General features: G+C 40.7%; 1 protein-coding gene across 1 annotated transcript in view; it reads right to left on the reverse strand.

The window, feature by feature from the left end:
• Positions 1-1183: 1183 nt before the first annotated feature.
• Positions 1184-24171, reverse strand: part of LOC141019814 (heparan sulfate glucosamine 3-O-sulfotransferase 4-like) — an 81667-nt gene continuing 58679 nt past the window's right edge. Inside the window, exon 2 of the mRNA XM_073494831.1 lies at positions 1184-1838. Within this exon, the coding sequence (XP_073350932.1) occupies positions 1184-1838 (655 nt within the window). The remainder of the gene's footprint in view (positions 1839-24171) is intronic.

Raw genomic sequence — 24171 nt, forward strand, 5'->3', positions numbered from 1 at the left:
TTTCCTTGACAGCAAATTCTCTCTGACATTGACATTGTTCCAGCGGCAGCGGTTTATTTAACACGCCATTAATCTCCAACGACAGAAGACCGCGCCGCAGCAGATGTTTGTTAACAAACTTCTGCTCCGGTCCTTCCGCTGTTGTTCTTCACCCTCATTGACATGTATTACTGTGACAAGAGGAGGGTCACGAGGAAGAAAAGAAAAAACAGGCCTGCTCTGCAAGAGTTAACTGATATATTTTTGGGTGCGTTTTGGCAACAGGAAATGTTTTTTTGTCAAGATGCAGAATAGTTTGATCCACGGCTCACCTCTGATATTTGTACTACACAGATTCATTAGTCAAATTATGCCAAAACCACTGATACTGCACCACATCTGAGTGTCTGGTCATCAGTATGCTAATGTTCAACTATGCAGTGAAACAATCCAATTATTGAATGATGGCCACTGTACATCAGCTCTCTTATTGAATGCGTGTGCAATTAATGAGTGCAGAGCAACTAGAATACTGACACTGAGTAAATGAACACTTTGGTAAACTTAGACTGACAAAAAAAAAAAGGATTGTCTCCACTCAGAATATGGACAACTGAAAGGATGAGCACATGTCAAAGGATTACTCTACTATACTGCATGTCTATCAGTTCATTTTCTCTTTTTGTCTCTCTTCTAAAGCAGCAGGACAGTGTGAAAAGACATAATACAGAGCACTGCATGGCCTCAGCCATTGAAATAGAATATCTTTTTGTTCTGGATGCTGGTGAGTGGGAGTGAGGGCAACAAACGGCAGGAAAGTAAAGGGAGAAGAAACAGGCAGAGTTTACCCTTAGGGCTCATGAGGTAAGGACACTTAACTCATCGCATGCATTGCCATAGTCAACATGATTTTATATCAGCTCTATGCTTTAAAAACAAAATGAATAAATCATCTCCTTTTCACAAATATAAATATATTTTATGTTTAGTATATACAATAATGATTTGCCATCATCAACAACATTAGTATTGAAGGGAGAGAAAAAGCATGTCAGTAAACTCTTGCTAATGGATACAGACACTGCAAAGACAGCCATGATTGATTGGCGTGCTCAAGCACTCTCTCTGAAGACGAAGCGGAGACAATAGTATTTTCATTGAGAAGGCTGGTGGTGTGGCTGCGCCGTGCCATGCCGCAGTCTTACTAGTCCTGAGAGCTACGAGTTACACTGTCCTCCTCCAGCTCCCATTCAAAGTTCTGGCCGGTCATTTGGTAGAACATCATGTTAAAGGGTTTGTAGAACTTGTGCAGCCGCCGAATCACGTCCGGGTCTATTTTAGGGTGAGTTCTCCCTTTAGACTTGCCGAGGCATCTGGGAGTGCTGCTGTCCTCGGGCTTCTTCAGACACGGAAATCCTTTAGTTTTGTTGAAGTAAAAGTGTTTGTCTGTGACGATCCGTTTGAGCCCCAAGAAGTCCTGCACTTTGGCCATCTCGCCCGCGGGATCCACGATGAGCCTCTCCCCACTGACAAAGTGCATTTGAGAAAGGGGGAAATACTGCATCCAGCTCTCCAGGTGGAGCGCATATATTCCGATACGCAACGCGCTCCACGAGGCGTCTATGAGCCCCAGCGTCCGGTTCTTAAAAGCCAGAACCTCAAAGGTGGGGATCTCAGGTTTCTTAGATAAAGTCTGTGTGTAGTCTGAAATGGCTCTGGTGACAGGATTACGCACCACAATAATAAGCTTGATGTCCCTGGCCATGGAGTGGATGCGCTTTGGGGCATGGTTAGTCACAAAGTAGCTGGGCGTCTTCTCCATGGTGATCTGCCCCTCCAGCGTCGAAGGCATCAGGTCTCTGGGAACACAAACAGGAGGGGAGAAAAAAAAAGCGGCTTAGCTCGGTATTATCCTCAACACCTCTCGCAGTGCAAATGAAATACCCAAGGACGCGGTGCAAGCAAATTTGGTACATTTATTAAGCAGTACATTATTTGAAATTACAAGTGAAAATAACTGTTATTATCACTGGACATTATGTTGCGAGGAGAAACATACAGCTAATTACATCCATGGAGTAATATGCGAGAGATAAAAGAAAGGAGATGAAACGGCAGGCAAGCAAGTATGCTCATTGCTTAATTGACTCCATCTGTGTTACTCCAGGAGCTGTTTTGGAACTTTAATAATGAGTTCGCTGCATATCATTAATACTGGGGTGCCTGGGGTATTGTTTTGTCATACATTTATTATGCATGCAAGGCTCACACTCTGTGCAGGCAGTTTTATTTCTGAGGCACATGCACTTCCAGTGCGATGGGCGCGGGCAGCTCTTTTCTTCTCCTCTCTGTATGTTTAAGGTTAGGGGGCCGTTCATTGAAGGCAGCAGTGATTAATTATGAGATTCAAGGTGATAATTTGTAGTACAATAGAAATGTCCCCGACTTGAGAAATTTATCCCGAGAATAGCGGGAAGCCATTTGCCACTGCCATGAATATTATGTTCAACTTGGTGTGTGAGAATGAGTTGTGGGATGTGACAGTGCCGAGGCAAGTACATCATACGCACAGGAGCGAGTCTTGTTTCTACGGTTGCTATTTTTGTATCAATAATAAAGCATAGCATTCGCCTCAAGCAAATCCTTATCAAATGTTTACACTGATGTTCACTCCAATCCGTGCTGTTTTCTTTGTTTGTAGGCTATGTGATTCAGTGCTAAATTGGTACATTAAATCCTCTGTGAGACACGCCGTTTATTTAACTACTAACAAATACGAGCACAGCAGCCCCACAATATGAGGCAGAATCCAAGCATGCACGCTGTTTTTGCCTCCCCAAATTAAGCAATATTTACTTGGAAATTAATGTATAAACAGCCCGACCCAAAATCCAGCTGATTCCAACCGGAGACTGGGGGAGTTAGTGCAGACAGATTCTCCATACATTCTGGGATAAAAGCCATTTCCTCCTCCCTGCAAGATTTTTTTTTTTTTTTTCCATTAGGCTGCCCTGCACCCCCCAAACCTACAGTTGTAACGATATAGTCACATCAATCATTTGCATCTTGGACATATTCTAAATTAACTGTTCTCCTGCAAAGAATCCAATTTACTCTGCAAAACATAAGAGCTGTTATGCACATATCGACCAGCCTCACACACACATGCACCCATGGATACTGGGCTGAAAGTCTCACAAGTGGCCTGGTAATTGCATCTCAGTAACAGTATTGCCTTCCTGATGGGTAATTTCCCTCCGGATTATGTTTGTCTCTTGACAGTATAGAACTGTGGTTACTTCTGGGCCTGTAATGGGATATTAAACATATCTTCAGATAGCATGGTGACGAGACAGAGTATTAGTTTTCATTATTTTCCATCACTTTTCCACACTTCCTCCCTTACAGTAATGAATGGCTAAAGATTTTTGTAACCTTTCAAGGACTTCAGCGCTGTCTGCCATTTAACTCAACTCCAAAGTGCGGTAGGTGGTCTGAGGGTGCGGCATCAACCACGTACGGCGCTCAGATATACCACAAAAAATCACCTTGAAACATCCGGCATCCTACTGTATAGACACGAGCTCCGGTGTCTCACCGGTAATGTGCTGTGCATCTTTGGAGCATGTCCAATTGACAGGACAGATGTGCAGCGTCCAAGGTTACCTTTTTGAAGGTGTGCACATAACAGGCTATTGTCCTCATCGGGCTCAACGCTAATCATCATACATTTAATTATAAAACAATGAAAACTGCACAAGCCAAATACTTTACTGTGTTACCGCCGCTCCGTTTTGATTGGGAATCAGTCATGGATCATGTAGCCTACGTCTAAAATGTCAGCGGGACGGCGAGGCGGGACGGAAATCAAAATGCTGATAAACAAGCTAATTTCTCTGTGCATGGCAAATGACTCCTCTGGCCTTGCAATCTAGTGGAACCAGAGTAAACATGAGCAAACTGTTAACTCTTTCTTTCTTTCTTTCTTTCTTTCTTTCTTTCTTTCTTTCTTTCTTTCTTTCTTTCTTTCTCTCTCCACATCAGCTGCATAGCTCAGTGCAGGTCATTCAGGTGGGTAGGTAAATAAAATCCATAGCGCTAAAGAGGCCCTGCCAACCATCTGCTGTTTACTTCCTCACACTGAGGACATACCACATAACATTCACTTATTTCCTCGCTTTTTTCAGCACATGTCCACAAAAGAAAGCAGAAGCGTGCCTCGCACTTGGAGCACGGAATAACTTTGAATGATTCCTGCTATGAGAGGAAAGTTTCCGCATGCCTACAGGAGTGTTACCTTTGTTCCAATGAGAGTGTAAATAATACAGACGGATTAATAGCAGCTCGAGCAGAATGTGACTCTGTGATACTTCATTGAGCAGAAACTAGTTGAGGTCCATTAAATGTCCCTAGAAAAAACGTCTGAACGCAGCCTCATTACTGTTCTGTAATTCGGAAAAATGCTGACAGAATCCCCTCGCAAGCAGATCCGCTAAATGTCGCTAAAACAATATCAAAGTCAGGCGAATAAATGATAAAGCAGAAAATCAACATTTCAAAACGACATTTCTCCAGTTTTATTGAGGTCGTGTTCTATAACTTTGGGAGGAAAATCCATTTCACGCCAACTCCACATGAAATTCCAGCTCCGGAGCTTGTCCAGACGTCTCATCATTCAGTACGCGCAGTATACAGAATCACATCAAAAGCGTTGTGTTGTCAAGACACAAAGTAATCTTCGCAGATAATCACAACTCTTCATGCCTAAACGCCCACCGCGGAGGTGCTCTGGAACATGCCCAAGCGTTTCATTACGTTCTGTCAAATTAGTGCACGGGGAATATTTTGAGGCGTGATGAGGTGAGGGATCGCGCTAATTTACATTCCCAGTTACTAATAGTTCCAAGCTGTTTCTGGAGCAAAACGCTTTCTCCGGAGAAGCTAAGTCGTTCCTAATAAAGTCTGGCAGAGGAATAAAAGCTCCCACACACTCTCATTTGGATTGATCACGGCCCCGCTGCGGAGTATCAATCCACCGAGCTTCCTCCATGTCATGTCAAATACAATCAATTATTCTAAAGGAGTCCACTCATAATAAGCTCCCGAGTCCTCGGAAGGCACATTCTGGAGACGGTGGCGACGATGTGGGCGGACTACTGTAATCCTCAAAATAATACCTAAAAAAAAGAATATGATTATACCGAGGTAGAAATATAGAATGAAAAGAAAGTAATTTAAATGTCAATTTTGGGGGGTTTTCTGTCATAATAGGCCACCAGACTAATCCTGTAAGGAAGGTGTAGGAAGGAGCATATTTTATTTTGAGCCAAGTCACCAGAATAAAATGTCAGTTTATCTATCGGCAAACCAAGAATATGTTCAAATATGTATGTGTCACACGTAGCATACTGACATTTCTACAATATGTGCTATGTTCACATCACCTGTATGTACATGGGCCGTTGCGTTTCATGTTAAGAGCTGGAGTGGCTGGTGGTAGCATTTAAGCTAGCCGAGACAGCTGCCAAGCCAGAGACCACTGTTCGAGACTGCGTTTCAACATTCAGTATTTCAATTACATTTTCCATCTTATTCTGTTACACAAGCTCCACGTAAGGTTTCACGTTTAATGTAGTTTTTCTATCATGTTGTGTCAATGTGTATTCATTTAAAAACGTAGTCTGATTTAATCGAATTGATGCAGAATTATAGTAAACGTTATGTGTTTAATGAATTATTAAGGTTAAGGAGAACTTCTACATAAACATAATGTGGTTTACAAGTGTCTATTACTAAGTTATTAATAATATAATTTGATGTCAACTCATATTATTCTGTCTCCTGTGATAAATCCAATACTTTCTATCAGAAAGTTCTCTTAAGGAATGAAAATCCAGATGAGCCGAAACATGATGTTTTCCGAACCATCCAAGGGCTTCCTGTATACCTAAAACACAAATAAATGTAAAGTCGCAACATAAAGACGTCAAGTGTCAACATATTCATGGTCTGCAGATCGGTACATTGCCAATATTTATTCTGGAGATGGGGTTGTTGATTTATTTTAAGTGTGAGGCATTTTCTGGCCTCAACTGTCAGTGCAGACAGACAATAGAAAAAGTAAAACAAAAGGTAATTGTACGGCGGTGCAACTCTGAGTCCGATCGCAAATATCAATCGAGGGTGTGAGCGGCTATTCATCAACAACAGTCAGTCAGGACATTTGAAGTGAGAGATACTGCGGTCAGTTTGCAATGAATAATCCCATTATTACACCCCGAGTGACATGTTTGTGATTACAGCAGCACAAAGAACAAACGCACTGGTTTACTGAGAATAGGAGAGAAAGAGAGCGAGAAAAAAAAACAAAAAACCTTTGGTCAAATGAGTCATTCCTCACTCTGCCCTCAACAAGTGGATGCGTACATGTTTGGCACACATAGAAAACAAGCCCACAGGCCACAGCAAAGGGTCTTAGCGGGTCTGTTATGGAGTGGGAGGTATTGTTTTGTCACGGTTAAGGTGCAACTTTCAGGAGGAAAACAAATAGAGAGGATGCTGCCATTCTCAGTGATCAGATCAGGCTCAGTAATGGTGGAGGGTTTCTTTTGTTTTTGTTTTTCTCAACCTGGAGTCTGACCTCCACAACCGAGCACACAGAGCGCTTTGCTTTGATGCTATACCGGATCTAATTATGTAACATACACAGACTTATTCTCCATTAAATTATGATTTTTTTGGACTTTTTCTAATGTGTAATGTGTAACTTTAAAGGCGACGCTGCAGCAGCACTTCTGTCCTCACAATCTCATATTTATACGTCGCACCTGTAACGAAGCTCTAGCGGAAATCCATCCATAAAGGCCACCTCACCCTGACACTTCTCACTCAGACTTCTCCAATTAGTTTACTTCACATTCATCACACATTTATTCCCAAACCAGTCAGTCCATTTCTTTGCTTTCCGTGCTTCCTGCTGAATTATTTATCCACTATTTCCTCCACAGTCCTCTAAACTAAATGGCAAAATACTTTCTGCTGCCAGTTTATTAGACACACATACTGTATAGCTGAAACTAGTGCAGCCTGGTAGTTCAGTTTTTGTTGAAACCTGTCCAGATGGATCAGTGTTAGGGTACTTTTGACAGTTCTGTTGCATCATGCTGAGGTGTTTCTGATATTTTGTCCACAACAGCAATCACAGTTTTTCCATATGTATATAATCATATTGATGTGATCATAATCATAAACTATCTTAACAGATTGTCCGTTTTACTGCGGTTCTGTGTGTGGTTTGTCCAAGTGGTGTTGCCATACCTAACTGTCTAAAATGGCCAACCCATTGACACATGCTGGGCGGCTCAGATCGGGTAGTAACAAGGTTTATTGACAGTGGGCAGGTGTTCTTGTTTCCGGGTCGAGACTTCTATTTAGCCCTGTGGATAGCCTGTACCAGCAACCTTTGGCAAAACTATGCTGTACGGATTTCCTTGTTTGTCTGTTGAGGACGCTTTTAACTTACATGTCCTTTCCATCATATGTGCTCATCACTGCTGTCCCTCTGTGTACCTACAGGTGTCTTGGACCTTTGTCAATCACTGACTTCACATCGCAGAGTCGTCCCACCTACTCACACTAACCTACAGATCTGTCATCAGTAAAATACAACATGTCTGAGCCTGATGAAGGGTTTTATTCCATCCTGTCATAAATAATGTCAGTAATCAACATTATTATTTTTGGTCTCTGCTGAGTACATTTAGTTTCAGTGACAGGTAAATCACGTCTGTTGAATGCAAAAAGCACAACACAGTGAGACTAATTAAACCATAACACAGCCTCCTCACTTTAAATCAGCCCATTATTACGTGTACTTCTGCAGGACTGTGGGCTTCAACAGAATAGTTGAGGACAGAAGTGACAGCTGGTCCTGATCAAAACCTTATTCCCCGCTCTCTTCCCGCGATCCCCTGAAGACCATCCCACTTCCAACAGTGGGCGAGCCAGGTACTTCTCTCCCCACATCGCCAGACTGCAGCGCTGAGATCTGAAGCTGTGTTCAGATGCCCTTTGGACATAAAACATCATGAAATAAAGCGTGGCGATGAGGGAAACTATGAGGATGTTTGGAATCCTGCATCATTAGTCCACAACAGTGCATATAAGCCGGGAAATTAGTCTATTTTTAACTGGTTTAAAGTCCGGGGAGAATATGGAGGCAATCTTATCTCAAATCAGAGACTCAAAGGAGGATATTGCTTTTTTCAACTTCAGTGTCTCGTTTTAACTTTACTGGCTATAAAAAGGCACTGATTTCTCTTCACAAACCTGGAAATAAATATATAGTACAAACCTTAGAACCCAAAATAAAAGTCTTACATAATGGCTCATCTGTGATTCAATAGAAAACAACAGCAGTCTGCCACTCCTCTGAAAGATGATTTTATTCTCTTATTGTTCTTTTCTTGTTTGTTTATTTGCCTTTCGATGAGCTGATGAGAGCACTTCAGGCCACACTCATTCAATTTGATCACAATTGCCCTCAATATTCTGTCACTGATGTTGCCACAACAAACACAAGCAGCAGTCGTGATGTGCTGGTCCCCGCCACGAAGCAGCAGCGAACACATCATCGAAAGAATGAGCCCTCAACGATGTTAGTGTCAGCTATTGACTCAAACAGAAAGTACGTACATGACACGGCAGGCGAGAGGCAAACCCCTGTGAAGCTAAATATCATGTCAGCTGTGAGTTAAAGGTTCAACTTTAGTCTATGTTGAACAAAATATGATTATGCAGTCTTATCTGCGTTGAAGTCAATCAGCAATTATTACATGATCAAATGTTATTTTCAAAATAAGAGCATTCCTGGCATCTGGCAAAAATGGAAAATCACATTTTGAATATTTTCACATGTAAACACAAATTTTATCATGTGAAGAGAAAATGATGCCACATTTGAACACGTAATTGGCATTTTTGAATTAAATTGTCCTCATGTGAAGTTATGATTTTCACATGTCTGCTACATTCATTCATACGTGATTTTCTTCTTTTCACATGTGGACTCGACTTTCAACATGTGGACACAAAACATGGCACATTGAATCATGTGAACTTTGCTTCGTCACGTGTGAATTCCACATTTTCACATGTAATTTGGCTACTTTCAATCGTGAATTGATATTTTAACATGTGGAACTAAAATAATGTCACATGTGAACTGGACATTTTCACAAGCGATTGGCTAGTTTGACATGTGAGTGAAAATTCGTCATGCGAAATTGACATTTTCACATGCGTATCCATATGGTATCGGCTTCTTTCACACATGTGGATAAAAATTTCCACATTTGTAAAAAAAATGACACTTGAAATCAAGTGAACTTTGCTCCTCCACATGTGAATCTCACATTTTCACATTTGATTGCCAATTGTCACATGTGAATTGAAATTTTAACATGTGAAAATGGAATAATGTCACATGCGAACTGACAATAAGTTATTAACTTTTCACATGTGAATGAAATTACCACATGTAAAGTCATATTTCCACATGTGAATGACACGTGTCCACATGTGATTGGATGCCTTTGTGTATAGAGTTCCCACATATGGACACATGGAGCTAAAACACTCTCAGAATGTGCATTAGCTCAAAGTAAAGCACAAAAACCGCTAGCTGTAATTGGAAGTCACACCTGAATACGTCAGAGTCAAAGGCTAAAATTTACATCCTGGTAATGTTGCAGATCTGGCTCAGTTAAGCAGAACCAATTAACATGACAGTCTGAACATGATAGATTTCCTTGCCTGAGAAAAATGGCCGACACTTCAGGATCTCACTGAAGTTCGTCACAGACAGAACTCGGCACCGTCCGACCACAACACATGGAGCGACTTTTCACATGAGTTCTCCGTCAGCGGTCATTCACGCTCATTCGTTACATGACATATTCATGATAAAGCATTCAAGAGGTCATATGAGGCAGCTGAAGTCAGACAGTATTTTTTAAAATGATCAGATGTAATCTCCAAAATGAGAGCATTTTTCTGGCATCTGGCATTTTTTGATTTGCAAGGACACACTGTGCACCAAGCCTGCAGTGATACAGCATCTGACAAGATGACAAGATTGAAGGGCATAAACAAGAGGCTACAGAAGATATAAACTGTTTTCCATCAGAGCAAAGCCATATGGCTGAAACCATCATCAGAAACAAATGGAATAAAACCGGTCATTAAAGACACCAAATTAAGCAGCATCTGTGTCTGATTTCATTCTCTGCAACAGAGTGCAACAATTGTTTACTTTGAATATGAGCTGTAACAATACCTGCCTCTTCCTCTGCGTTGCCTCGGGGTATGTTGATTTTCCTGGACAGAAATCTTACAGGAAAAAGACCTGACTGTCTTTTTCTTATATCCACGAGGTTATTTTCTGGCAGCACTATCAGTTAAACACCTGAACATGAACCTTTCAAGGAAATTACCTATCACAGTCACTTTTTCCTCCATTTTTTCCAATTCATTATGAAGCTGTAGGTCAGTGTGACACCACAGAGGAGGAGGCTGCACAAACTCTTTCCACTCTCCGTGCGAGACATTAGTGCAGTAATATGGACAGAAACTTGATTCAGAGAAATTCACCCTTTGTAGAAATTTAAGGTAACTCACAAAATGTCAGGATGAATATCAGGGCAAAATTACGGCCGGTAAATGTGCTATATGCTTTTGCCATTTGTCATATCGCGAAAAAATTGGTAATATATGTCATAAAACTATTGGGAAATGTCAGCGTCAGACTCTGTCTGCACAGAGAACAGGAATGCTACTGCTGGGTCTACATATTTTATCAACCTTTAGCACTTTATATCAGGGTATTTGTTCCTTGAATAGATTTGTTAGCATACTAACAATATTTAAAGCTGTGTTAAGAGAAATACATACACATTAACAATGTAAAATGTAGCCGCAAGCTCCTGTAAACACACCATCCCTGTGAATTTCCACTATATGTGACACGGATATAAAACTATACCAAAAAGCCATAAAATGGTCCACAGCCAGTTTTGGATAACGCAAGATGCTTTGGGGGAGTTTATTAGCAAAATGATAACAGGGAGTTCAAGTCTAGTTCATCCTCAGTTTGCTGTCGACTCAAGTTTGTCTCAATGCTGCCATCAGAAGCTAAACAGTGTTGTACAGTGCGTGGAAGAGCATGAACCTCCATCGTCTGTTGGCAAAACAAGGCTCCACACAGAGCAAACCACTTTCCTCAAACTGCACACTGAACTTGAAAAATCAGCGCAAATTATTTGGTAATAAGCTGTTTTTATTCTAATGCAAGACGACTGTCGTGAAAGCAACACATGGTGACTTATAAAAGGCCAGCTTTTTAGTCTGAGAGTCAAAGCGAAGAGATTTATCATGTTTAACAAAACCAACGAGTCAAATTTGATTGTTAAAAAATAGAGTTTTTGCCGCATTTTGCTCTCTATCACAGGCAATTTCCAAGCTCAGCTGGAATTTCACAGGGATAAATGGTGTGTGTCTCATTCTTTTGTAATGAATGAAAATCAGAAAGAAAATGAAGATGACAAAGAATAAGTTTGGATTCCAACTAATATGTAATACATTATTATTCAGGAGTGTCTGTCTGAATGCAGCTTTCGTTTTAAAATACCTCAGTGGACTATGGACTGTAACGCTCTTTATTCCTGGGGCAGTGACAGTGGCACTCCCAAAGGGGGGGCCAGCGGGACCAAAAAAATTGTTGGCCACCCCACTCACAAGTGTATTTATATACTGTTAATCAATAGTGGAATTAAGATGAAAATAAGAAATGTATAGCCAGCCAGTCACTTTGGATCGGTGGCCACCCCAAGATTTTTAGTGGCCCCCTCTGGCCCCCCCATGACAAAATTCTTAGGGCGCCCCTGGGCAGTAACAAAGAGGTCAGATCCGTTTGGATCAGATGCAGCAACTTGGCAGATTCTTTAATGACGTGTGTGTTACCACGTTGTTATGCATCCATTAGGATAATTAACACTGCAGGCTCATATCTGCCGCGTCTCTTCCTGCTCTTTTCCGATGCCAAGATGTTCCATTTTTTCTATTATAATTATTTTTAAATTGAATTTCTAAATTGAATCATTGGGGTGATTTAATGAAGAACAGTAGTGGAGTAATAACTGAATGAAAATGTAATTGAATTGAAATCCCTCTGAATGTCCGCTGCAGTATCGCCTCCATCACCAGGAGCGCTACAAAACGCCTTGTGACTCCTGTTTGACCCCTCGTTGTAATGGCCGTGTGTGCAGCAGCACACTGACAAAGGAATATTGGTGGAAACGCGTATTGATCCTGCTATTTAAAAAAAGCTAAATGTTTGCTCAGCAATTTACAGTTGCATCTGGTCAGCAACTAAATGTGACAAGCGGAGATGACTTTCTTCTTGTCTCTATTCTAGTAGGAACCTGCTGGTGTGTGTGATTTCAGACGATCCACCATCATATTTATGATCCTGTACTTCATGTTGAACACGGTGTGATGTCAGTGTACAGCATGTTGAAACTGTCAGTAAATTATCAGACTGTTATTCCTGCTAATATCCTCACTGAGCACTGCAGGTATGTGCTAATCCATTTAATTATTATTGAAGCTCCAGGTAATTTAAATATAGCTCTAGACTACCAGGGATATGTATGCTTGGGAATGTGTTTGGTCTTTGCATTTGGAAAACCTCCAAGACAGACAAAAGGGGGGAGGGAGGGTGGAGATACATCTATTACATTTTGCATGAGGGATTTATTCTTCACCAAAAGATCTCTGACGGATGTTTAATACACACTACATGCACAATGGTGTGCGGCGTGCTGCAAAGGCACCTTAAATACCAATCAAACTCTGTGGCACAAGTTAAATTCTTTTCAGCTGCTGTGGCAGGTCATCTGGGCAGGTTGGCCCAGCCCGGTGCTCACTGTAAAATATTAATGTGGTCTGTAGCCAAAGAGGAGAGAAAAGGATGGAAATGGCTCCTCGGTAGGGATGAGGAAAAGCTGAAACGTGGTGAATCTGACATCGGCAGGAACATAGATATAGATCTACGTCTAATTTTAGAAATCCCCAGGAGCTTCTTGAATTCAGGATCAGTGAATGTTTCTAAACACCGCGACGGATCATCTGATCATTTGGTTTATTTTATTTTTGTTGTGTTTTGTTAAATTAGTTTGACATGAAACTCATCTGAGACAACATTAAATATTTAAGCGTTTAAGCTTCAGACAGTGATGAACCTCTTTCCCGAGGTTTGAAAATAACAAGTCGAAACTAAAATAGTTACTGAGCCGTACTGATCAGATTGATATTCAGTTTGATTCCAAAGTCATTCTGAAAATGAAGTATGTCACCCTCAGAAAAAAGAAATTGGGACCTTCATCAGACACCCTATAAAATGTATTCCTTATATGGTCTAATGGTGATAACACTTAATGTATAATGGCACCAGAACTGAAGAAACCTCCATAAATCAGACACCACAGGCAGATAGCGTGGCCCCCACCTTTTACAAAACAACAGTAACAAAAGTCTTTGTTTCAAAAACTGCAAAGAAATGAGAAAGATACAGATGATCCTGATTAGCTCCTGCAGGATAACCCAGCGTTCCGAGTCCCAAAAAAGTACATTGTGCATCCGACAGCACGATATTTATCTCATTGCTTCCTCGATGTTGTGCATTCATAAAGCTGTGGGCTGCCCTGCAGCTATCTGCTGGAGAAGTGTTGCTGCCTGCGTGAGCCGCTCATAAACTTTCTCTTTAATGTTTGAAACTTGTAAATATAATGTGTTTGTTAAAGCACTTTTCAGTAATAAATGAACTCAGAAACAAAAAGTTGGTTGATTCATTTGCTAATGTGAAGAGGAGGCATTGATGAAAATACCTTATAGTAGACATTTTCATTTTGTGATAACTTCTGCTTTAATAGCGATAGGTAAAGATAAATATAAGTAACACTTCTGCATTAAAATGTCTGAAAAAAGACTAGAATGTTATTATGTTTTGTTGAGTTGTGTACTTACATTATCCTAAATGTTTCCAATAATGTTCAAACCCAGAGAAATCTGTAACTTTGTACAAGGTAACTGTGTTTCATTTGCTCGTCTGTCACTATGACATCTAGGGGAGAGTCAGATAGTGAAGGGGGAAGTCGTCAGTGTGATTAAATGTAACATAAAAGGTGCTGTGAGTTCAAATAAGTGTTAAATATCTATAAATTCTTCTCCACCTGCTCATGCCAAGACAGAGAACTCCTTAAAGAGGCGGTCCTGTCTGCTCGTGAACGTGCAGAGAGCAGGATCCTCCTGTGGCGATTACCGCTCTGCGTTCATGTGTTGGCGTAGAGAGGAGGGAGGCGATCGCTAACTGCAGAATGGACAGGAAGTTATCGAAACATTAACCTGTCCGTAAACATTTCTGCTTGAGTCAAGAAGACATGTTTAACAATGAAGACATCTCCCATGATTCCACACTGCCTGAGTCAGTTGTTTTGTTTTGATGAAGAGACCCCTTGTGGCAGAAATTGACTTAGTGTGTGTTTAAAGGTCCAGTTTGTAGGATTTAGAGGTACGTATCTGTGGGTAGAAACAGAATATAATACTGAAACTATGTTAACAACAGTGTAGAATTACCTATTACTAAGAATCATTGTGTTTTTGTTACCTGTGAATGAGCATTCAGTCCGCCATGTTGCACCGCCATGTTCTATGGTAGCCCAGAACAGACAAACCAAACACTGGCTTTAAAGAGAGTCAGATTTCTTAATGTTTTTATTGGCCACCACAGGGAGGATGAGACTCGGGGTATTCTCTCAGTTGCACTGAACCACACTGTTACGCTGCTAAATCCTGCACACTGGACCTTTACAGTGTCTTCAGTTAGGAGATAAAACATGCGATGATGAGAAAAGGCCGGGAGACCTCTCAAGCCAGACTGCACTTTGACAATGACTGTACCACACATGGTGCGCATTCACACTGTCATTTGCAAGAAAAAAAAAACAATTGATTTTTCTGGTAATCTCCTTTTCAACTCATTTCCATCATTGACAACACCACTTATGAACCGTTAAAACCTTTAACCTCGTCTTGGCCTGTTGTACCTGCTCATTGATTGTGCTGAGAAAGCTGCTGAGAATCACTACGTATTATTATTAACAATACACCCTTGAATCCTCAGCGTAGGTGAGTGCACTGAGGTTTAAACACACACACACACACACACACACACACACACACACACACACACACACCAGTATCTGCGAGCTGAGGGACAATTCACTTTAGCATCACAGTGTTTCATCACAACAGCTGGAGAAGTCTACAGGGAGCTCTAATTTAAAGCGCAGCCACAAAGTGAACAGTTGGAAATAAATTACAAGGGAAAATATATTTATAATCAAGAATTTATGGCAATTTAAAAGCAACGTGTGTACAAAATGACTGAACTGCTAAATATCAATTAAGTGAGAGAGATTTTTCATGCCAGAAGTGTCACAGCTGAAAAGTGTATTTAAAGCAGCTAAAGTGTTGACAAAGCCGACATTGCGATGCTTTGATTCCCGCAGAACAGAAGAAACGGCAAAAGCATGTCCGAGATAATAACTTTTACGATAAATTAAACGTGGAAAATGAATGAGAAATGACTGTTGAAGTCTTTTACAGCTACAGAAGATGATTTAGACATTTTTTGGAAACTGCAGCACAGCTCCAATTAGGTAACTTGTCAAAACGGTGTCTTATACGCCGGGATATTTTTAATGTGCATCATTTTGTGTCCCTGTGATCTATATTTTGCACCGGGCTTAAAAGCGAGGCAGAGATGTGTGTACTGTAACATCTGGATGCATCGAAATAGGCTGCAAAGAATGTTATAATCATGCAGACAAGGCCTAAGCTGCTCCATTACGGGCTAAGCTGACCTATCAGTGGGGCTTTTGCTAATCCAAATTGTGCTTTAGCTGGCAGAGATTGCTCAATTCAGACAGTCTGCTGGGAGGGAGAGAGAAAAAAATAGTTCACCTGCCATGTGAGCTGCTATCATTTATAAGATATTTATCACTCTGGTATCATATGTGCGGAAAAGCTGAGCTATTTTTACATTTAGAAAAGCTCATATTCATGCTGGATATTCTATTTGCTTACCATATAAATGCCAGATATGACCAGTTCCGAGTGCCTTAAGCACGCTTTTATTTGACACGGGCTTAATAGCCTCGGCTGCCATACTCGCATCACGCTCAGACGTGCTGAGTGACAGTTATATTTACGACTGCAGACAGCAGAATGCACAGAAAAGGTTTTTTCATGTGAGATTTACATGGAAGCACATATGAATGTTTCTCTTGTAGGGTGGTTCTGTTTTTTCGGGGAATGCTCACACAAAGTTTGGCATCTTTTAATTCTTGTTTGTATTTTTAATGTGACTTCTGTACGGAGGCCAGCCACCGGGCTTGCTGTTTTATTTTTCCAAAGCTGCTACGACGGCAGCTAATATCAGCAGCTCACAGTTGGCTCCACAGATCCACTGTGTAAGCCAGGCTGACATGACACTGGGGAAATTAATTTGCTACAGTCATATAATGGTTGGTTATTTAATCACTGTTAGATTTAATCTAACACCTTAATCTCAATGGGTTGCTCCTCCTCTTGGAGATTCATACCTGTAAAAGACTGAAGGGATTAAAGACAGAGTCCAGTGAAGAGGACCTAACTGTGCAGTGTGAGGGCTGCCACAGAGCAAATGGCATTAAAGATCTTTTTTCCCATTTAATAATTATTAGGATGAAAGACGTTTCGTCTTTCACTCACAATATCGGGCGAGCACCAGAAAGCCTCTGCAGGACCTCCAGCCTGTTTTATTAAGGCTGTTCCGCATTATGTCTGCTGGTTACAGCCCCAAACCAACAGGGAGATATTCTTTATCGTCGAGAACATGGACAGACAAACACCTCGGCTGTGAAATGGCTGTTGCAAGTCATTGAACATCTCGCTGGTTTTCAATACTCAAGATGGGAGATATGAGGATGTAATCCTTGAATGGATCTTGGTATAGCCCTCAGCCGTTTGAGCAGCTTGTTTGAGGACTTCCAGTAAACCCCTGTACACACCCTTAATCTCCCCGGCAGAGGTAGTTTGACACAGTGAGTGAATCTGCCATAAACACGCATCGCAAATGCAGGATAATGTTTTAGAGATAACTTGTGTAATCCAGGCTGCCAAAGGCAGAGCTTAAAGAGAAATGTGTCAAATGTTTATAGATAGAATAAAACCAAATATTAAACCTTAATCTCCAAAGGCTTTTTTCTATTGTTGTCCTCACATGTTCTGCTCTATTCTGAGAGTATAGGGAACATCAGTTACAATTCAATTACATAGCAATGATGTAAGTAACCTAAATAAAGCATTCTTTAAACCAAATCATGGTTTTGGGAATATTCCAGTTTAAATCAGCACACGAGACAAAATACTTCTTTGAATAAATGTCAACGATTAAAGAAAATCCAGGGACTAAAACAAAATGTGAATAATGTGAAGTCATCTACATCCAAATGGCTTCCCAAGTAATTTCAGGGAATGACTGAGTGCCTTCGTGTCACACAGCAATTTGCAATTAATTTAGAAGACAAGGGTGTTAAAGAAAAAAAAAAAAAAAGATGTCCGCTGGCCTAAACATAAACAGGAGTTAGTCTGTTGGGAGATGTGCAGCCACTTTAAATATCCTCTGATGTTGTTTTTATTATAAGTGGAAAACAATGTCCGTTATTTAAATGTTTAATGTGCATTTCTGGGATTCAGCATTCATAATAACACGCTTTTATGAGTACAAGGCTTGATGCTTTGGTATTCTGCATAGGCCATTTGGGAGAGAGCAAAATAAAGCAAATGATTAACTCCTTAGCCGGAGCAGTCACACTTGATCGCTCCCACAAACTGCTTTGAGCGTCACGAGGTCACATTTTGTCTGACAGCAAGTCAGAGAAATGAAAGTGAGGCAGCGCTGTGTTTCTTGTGCTGTTTTTGTCTGAATGATAGCTGAGAACAGACACAATTCTGGTCCAAATGATAACAGTTACTTTGTGCCACACGATGGCTTAGAAGTGACATGGCTTAACACTTTAGAGCCATCAGTACCTTTTATAGTCAAAGTGAGGGCTGGACAATTTATCGATATCAGTGTAAGTGTTGTCTTTTCCTGGATTTACAGGCTGCATTACAGTAAATTGATGTCATTTTCTGAACTTATTCTACTTGTTCTACTACTTACCTTAACCCTCTTTATAACCACTATACTGATGATATTTATCAAACATCTCATTGTGTTAATATTTTGTGAAAGTACTAATAATCATGCCATCATATCAATTATGAGCTATTTATTTAAATATATTGTGACATCTGATTTTGTCGACCAGTCTTAGTCTTTATGAAGAACAAAAAAAAATACTGAGATATATATTGTATTGCCTAAACCCAGCAATAAAGCCTTAGTCAGAGGCATTGGACAGCATCAAAGCAGGCAGCCCAGATAAGAACTAACAGCTGAGGGCCGTACAGTATATGGTGTGTGGCTACAGCACCAGGGGACCCATTTGCTTTAAGGTAACATATGGTTGATGCTTTGGAAGCCATGCAGCCTGCAGCAGCAGCACCACTCACACCTGAGGGAGGTGAGTGTGTAGCCAGAGCCTCCATCCTGTACCTCAACCTGCTTGCTCAACAATGCGACTGGATGCTGACCAGTTTCCTCCGGTTAGAAGATGAAATGTAATTCTGAAGAAAGCCACATCAGACCGTTTCGGGAGTTATTCGCTACAGGTGTTGCAGGTTCGACTGCGAACGTGGCGTCATTCCCCATCAAATGGATGCTGCGAGCTTGGCTGTTTATTTTGCCTACATCTCTGCCAAAGAAAACTTGCTGACTGGATAATGCACTAAGAGACACGCTGTGTACCACACTGTCCCCATGCACATACTTGTTAACTGATAGATTCATATGGTAACACTTCATTATACAGGTCCGCACATTTCATGGTAAGTAGGTGGTAAGTACCAGGCTACATATTTTGAAATTTACTTGGAATTACCCTCAAATAACCACAATAAGGACCTCATTGAAAGCAGTTAAAAATAGCTTGTCATTTCTTTAATGCATTATCAGGAAACGTATGACTGTTTTCTGCTTAACTTCTGCTGATCACGCCACTTTAATTTCAATTTCTGTTTAACGTCCCCTCAGCAGGCCAATAAACTGCAGAGAGTAGTTGCAGCCTATTTTCCAACAAGTCTCCGACCGGACCTGAACTTTTTTTTTATTTATTTTTTTTTTTTTACCATTTACATTCTCACCAGTTTCTTCTCCAGCAGGTCAGAGCGACTTTGAACAATTTTCTTAAACTTTCCTTACTTGATTCTTTATTATATAAAAAAAAGACCACTATGAGAAAAGATTGTTCCAAAGTCAGACTGACCTGCTGGAATAGAAAAATGGTGGAATGTACTTCAATTTCCTGACCTGCAGACACTAGTTAGAGATTAAAAATGGCATGGTCAGCAGACATTAAGCTTGTTGGAAGTTTCCTGAATATGTTTTAAAGAAGTTAGCCACTTATTTCCTACTTGGAATAGCAGAGTATTATTATTCAATCATGTTTTTCATTAAATTTTGGGGTCATTTTTGTGGTAACTGTGGGAGGAGCTATACATTTTTATCATTCATACTTGCATAGCAATGTGTGGACTGCAGTTATGTTGTCCTTGTACCATGTTTGCAATTATCTACTGTGTTAAAAATGTAAATTACTTAAATTCCTTCTGCACGTCTGCTACCAAACACATTCCTGTACGTCGACTGTACATGTGAATTTTTCTTTCAGCCAGAGGCGGGTGTCTCTGATTAAATTTTCTGATTGATCCCGAAGTCTCCCTGATTAAAAATCTGCTAAGTTATGAAGCTGAATAATAACTTCATTAGAGTTCTATATGTTGACAGGTGTGCGTTCGTTTTCAGAGATGCAAACATATTGCTGACCACGAAAATCCCTTATCAATAAACCAACGCTTAAATCAGGTACACTTCCAGCACATAAATGAGTTAAAGCAAATTATCCATATGGGCCGAGTAGCATGCTTTAATTACTTGTGAAACCTGCTCTGCTATCTCGAGCTGTCTGCATTTCACATCAGTATTCAATTAAGCACTGTGATCAGATGATTTGGCAGAACAAAACTGCATTGCGGCTTTTTGGTGCTGTAACGCGAGAGATTCCTGCACCGAAGGTATATTACAAAGACGGCGTTTTCTCTAATGGATACGGTCGTTGTGTGGATACTTGTCTGTCATTCTCACACACAACACACAGCGCATTTGGAGTTTGCTGTTAGTCACTTTAATTCCCGTTCTACCTTTAAACTGTTGTCTCTGCTAAGTGTCCAAGGGTCCCTTCAGTCAGGCAGTGAGCTGTGTGTGACTGTACATCATTAACCACTGTAGCTCTTTACTGATTTATAATCCGCTGTGTGTACCCCAGTGAAGCCAACGACTTCTTGAACTCTACATGTTCCGCTGCAGTGAATGCCGACCCTCCCCTTATATGAAAGAAATGCCCCGGCCGTTTGAAGAATATGAATTTAATATCAATCCACTCCTCTCGTAAATTGAATTGGACACTGGGGTGTGTTAAGTTATACAATAAATTAATTGCCTAATGAGTCTTGCACATACAAGCAATATATCCTCATGATAGCAGTGATAGAATAGAGGGCTTCTGAAAGGCTTATGCTTCAGTCGAGAGCTTACAAAGGCAACGAACGAGAGCTTGTTGCGGCCTCCTTTTTTGCAGACGCGCCTCGTAATCTTGTAATGGTATTTCAGATATCGTTCGCAACACAATGCGAGTGCATGTTTTCGGCAATAAGGCTCTGTTTAGGGGATAGATGCGGAAGGGGAAACTCAAAAACAACTTTGCCAATCAGCTCATTCGGATAAATGTTAAAGGAAAACAGCATGCCTCTCGCAGTGATGTATGATTATCTCCACCAGTCAGATATTTTGTTGAAAATGAGGCTCCGGAGTGAAGTAGAAGAATATTAAGCTGCCGTTTCACTAAAGTGTAAAGTGTTCAAACTAGTTTGTCTCAGAAAACTGTTAGGGAGGGAGTTGTTTTGATTTATGTTTCAGAATTTTAAGAAAAGTGGAACTTTATTTGTAGACTTTCATGGTTTTGGCCATTTTGCTCCAATTACCAGAAATTGTGACACCACAGCATATAATTGCATTTTATTGTTATTAACATTAATATGGTTGGTTTACCCTAAATTAAAAGCTTCGGTCAAAAATAAAGGTCTTTAAATTTAGACCTTTTTTAATACCAAAGGATGCTGTTCTAAGATCAGAGAGGAGGCCTCACCAGATTTCTTGAAAGAAATATAAGAAACATTAAGAAGAAAGGCGGTGGAAGACCTATGATGAAATGAATGAAATGAAAGGCAGTGATGTTGTAAGGGATCAGGGCTTCCCGCCAACTTCACAATTCCCTCATGCACACCAGGACCATCACGATGTCTTCTCTATGTTTTGGTGAGCCAGAACACCTCCTGGATGATCCCCTTGTCGCCCAACATCATGCTCTGGTGGCTGATTGGAAGCAAGCCAGCTTTGTTTGTTTGTTTTTTTACGTGACATCGGTACAATCTGCAGTCAAAAAGTGGGTGTTTCTGAGGCGTCAGGACAATTTAAACCTGTTTGTGGCAACAGAACTAAGTTAAGATTTGTGGAGGCTGTTATAATAGCAGAACAAATGGGTGTAATGTCCATGTGTCCACATACTTTTGGCCTTGTATCCTTAAAATATAAGCAATACTTGGACCGTGTATCATTATGCAGAACATGATGTGGTTGTTTTTTTGCTCCGTTTTAGGCGGACTGGATTCACGGTGCATTCATTTCTGTCAGTTCCTGCAGTTTCTGCGAGCAGATGTTGTTGTAATTAATATTACACACCACAGTCATCGCTCACACAACCAGGATTTATGCTTCATGCTTTAAACTGGAACTGTTTGGAAACCGTTGGCCTCTCCCACCACTTGTGTCTTAAAGAAATTATGAAACTGAGAGCTGTTTGAACGGGGATAATCTCAGATGAAGTGAAATGTGTACGGAGTTATTAATGCCTTTAATGGACAGTTTTTATATCGGAGCACAGCAGTTAAAAGCCTGTCGGAAAGAATTTTCCCCTCAATTAATCCTCTGCTTAGTTGTTCACATGATCACATTTCAAATGTACGTTTTCAAGTCAACAGGCACTACTAATCTTTACAAGCCCGGCTGAACGTCGTGTGCAGAACCTTCGGCAATTTGCATGACTCGTGTTAATATTCACACGGTGTAGAAGACACGTCATGTGTTGCCGGGTCTGTCCAGTTGTTACAAGCTCAGGACGAGTTCTGCCGCTCGTCGGGAGGGGAAGGGGTTTGAGAGCCAGGAGAATTTCAGGGCATATTATGAGAAACAATATTATCACGAGGTCCACCTGATGATTGGCTCATTATAAATGGTCTGCACATTGACTTTTACCTCAGCAAGACAGAAGGCTATTAAAAGATGCTTTATTCTCCTTCTGGATATTCATTATTTCTCACAGCTGAGGACGCTGACATCTCAAACAAAAACCCTGAAGTGACCAGCCACAGGCCTGTCAGAGGGAGTTGAGATAAGCCTCATATGTATGCAGTTTTTTTCCTCCTGTTAATATTTTGTTTACATGACCAAGAATGATGAGGTACCATCATGATAACGACAGTTTTGCATATTTCTTTTACCCACTGCATTTTTTAAAACGGATCTGTGTCCAACCTGGGAGCAAAGAAGAGGAAACGATTGTCTCTGTATGCCCGCTGAAGACATTTCTGGGACAGAGTGATGAAGTCTGAGAGAAAGACTTATATTATTGAAAAAGATACGGTACAAGTCCCGTTTGGACAGCTCTGTATTCATGATGACTTAATGTGCAGCCTGTGACAAGCACAGCCAATCTCATGACCGCGTTGTCAGACGTTCCCAGTAAAGCCTGTAATTATTCATGTTGCTTAAGTGCTCAAAGCTGAAAAAGTGTTGGGTTGGACTTACTTTACTAACAGAGGAAGCTTGCTGGAAAGAAGCTTGTTTTCTGGCTCACGCAGCTGGAAACCCAAGAGTTCTTTAAAGGGACGAGGTGTTGACGTGGAGCAACTTCCGGTTTACGACACCATCTAATTGCTCCCAGCTAATTAAAATGTCAAACAAGTGTGGTTGCATACCTTAAAGGTTAATTTTGTTATCTAGACTGTGCCTTTTGATGTCCCTGACATACCGGTAATCAAATCAGACACTTATTATGTTGATTTGATTAGTATTTAGCAACACAGTGCACCCATGATATTTGGCTGTTATTCTCAGAACAGATGTTCAGCGCAACGTGATGGAGCACCGCAGGCATGTAAAAAAAGAAAAGCTGTTAAAACAAATATTAAGGGGCTATTACATATACGCTGCATATGTACTGATTGAATATTCAGATACGTTGAGTATGATTAAAATAAATGAGCTCAAAAAGAGCTAATCTAAATAAAGAGGCAGACTAATTGCCGTAATAGCCCTTTCTCTATGTGCAGTGTGCTTAATTACAATTTCATCCCAACACATACAGTAGAAGACAACATGATATTTAGTGTATCCCTGTAAAATTAAAGCTGTAAGTATCCTACACAACTGACCATTAACAGCCCCCCTTATTCCAAAGCTTGTGTATTACAACAGCTGGTGTTTTTTAGGTTTTCTTAATTTTTACAAGACAAATGTATATGAGGATGAGGAACAGCTGATGAGTTTGACAGATGTAAAAATAAAGGCAGAGCTGCTATTATTAGGCTTCTCTGAACTCTGATATTGTTGCATAGTGCATCGATCGCGGATGGTATCGTTCTCTCGGACAGATACATAAAAAAGTAGCTTATAAAATGCTAAAATGGGTTGAAAAATACTTAGGCGGCAGTTAATGTACCTGGGCGGACTGCCCAAGTAAGATATATGTGTGGGAAACACTGCGTATCACAATGTTAACCGTGTGACAACGAAGGTCCGGTATGCCTGTTGCT

The sequence above is a fragment of the Pagrus major genome, chromosome 23 (assembly GCF_040436345.1).
Source record: "Pagrus major chromosome 23, Pma_NU_1.0".
Lineage (NCBI taxonomy): Eukaryota > Metazoa > Chordata > Actinopteri > Spariformes > Sparidae > Pagrus > Pagrus major.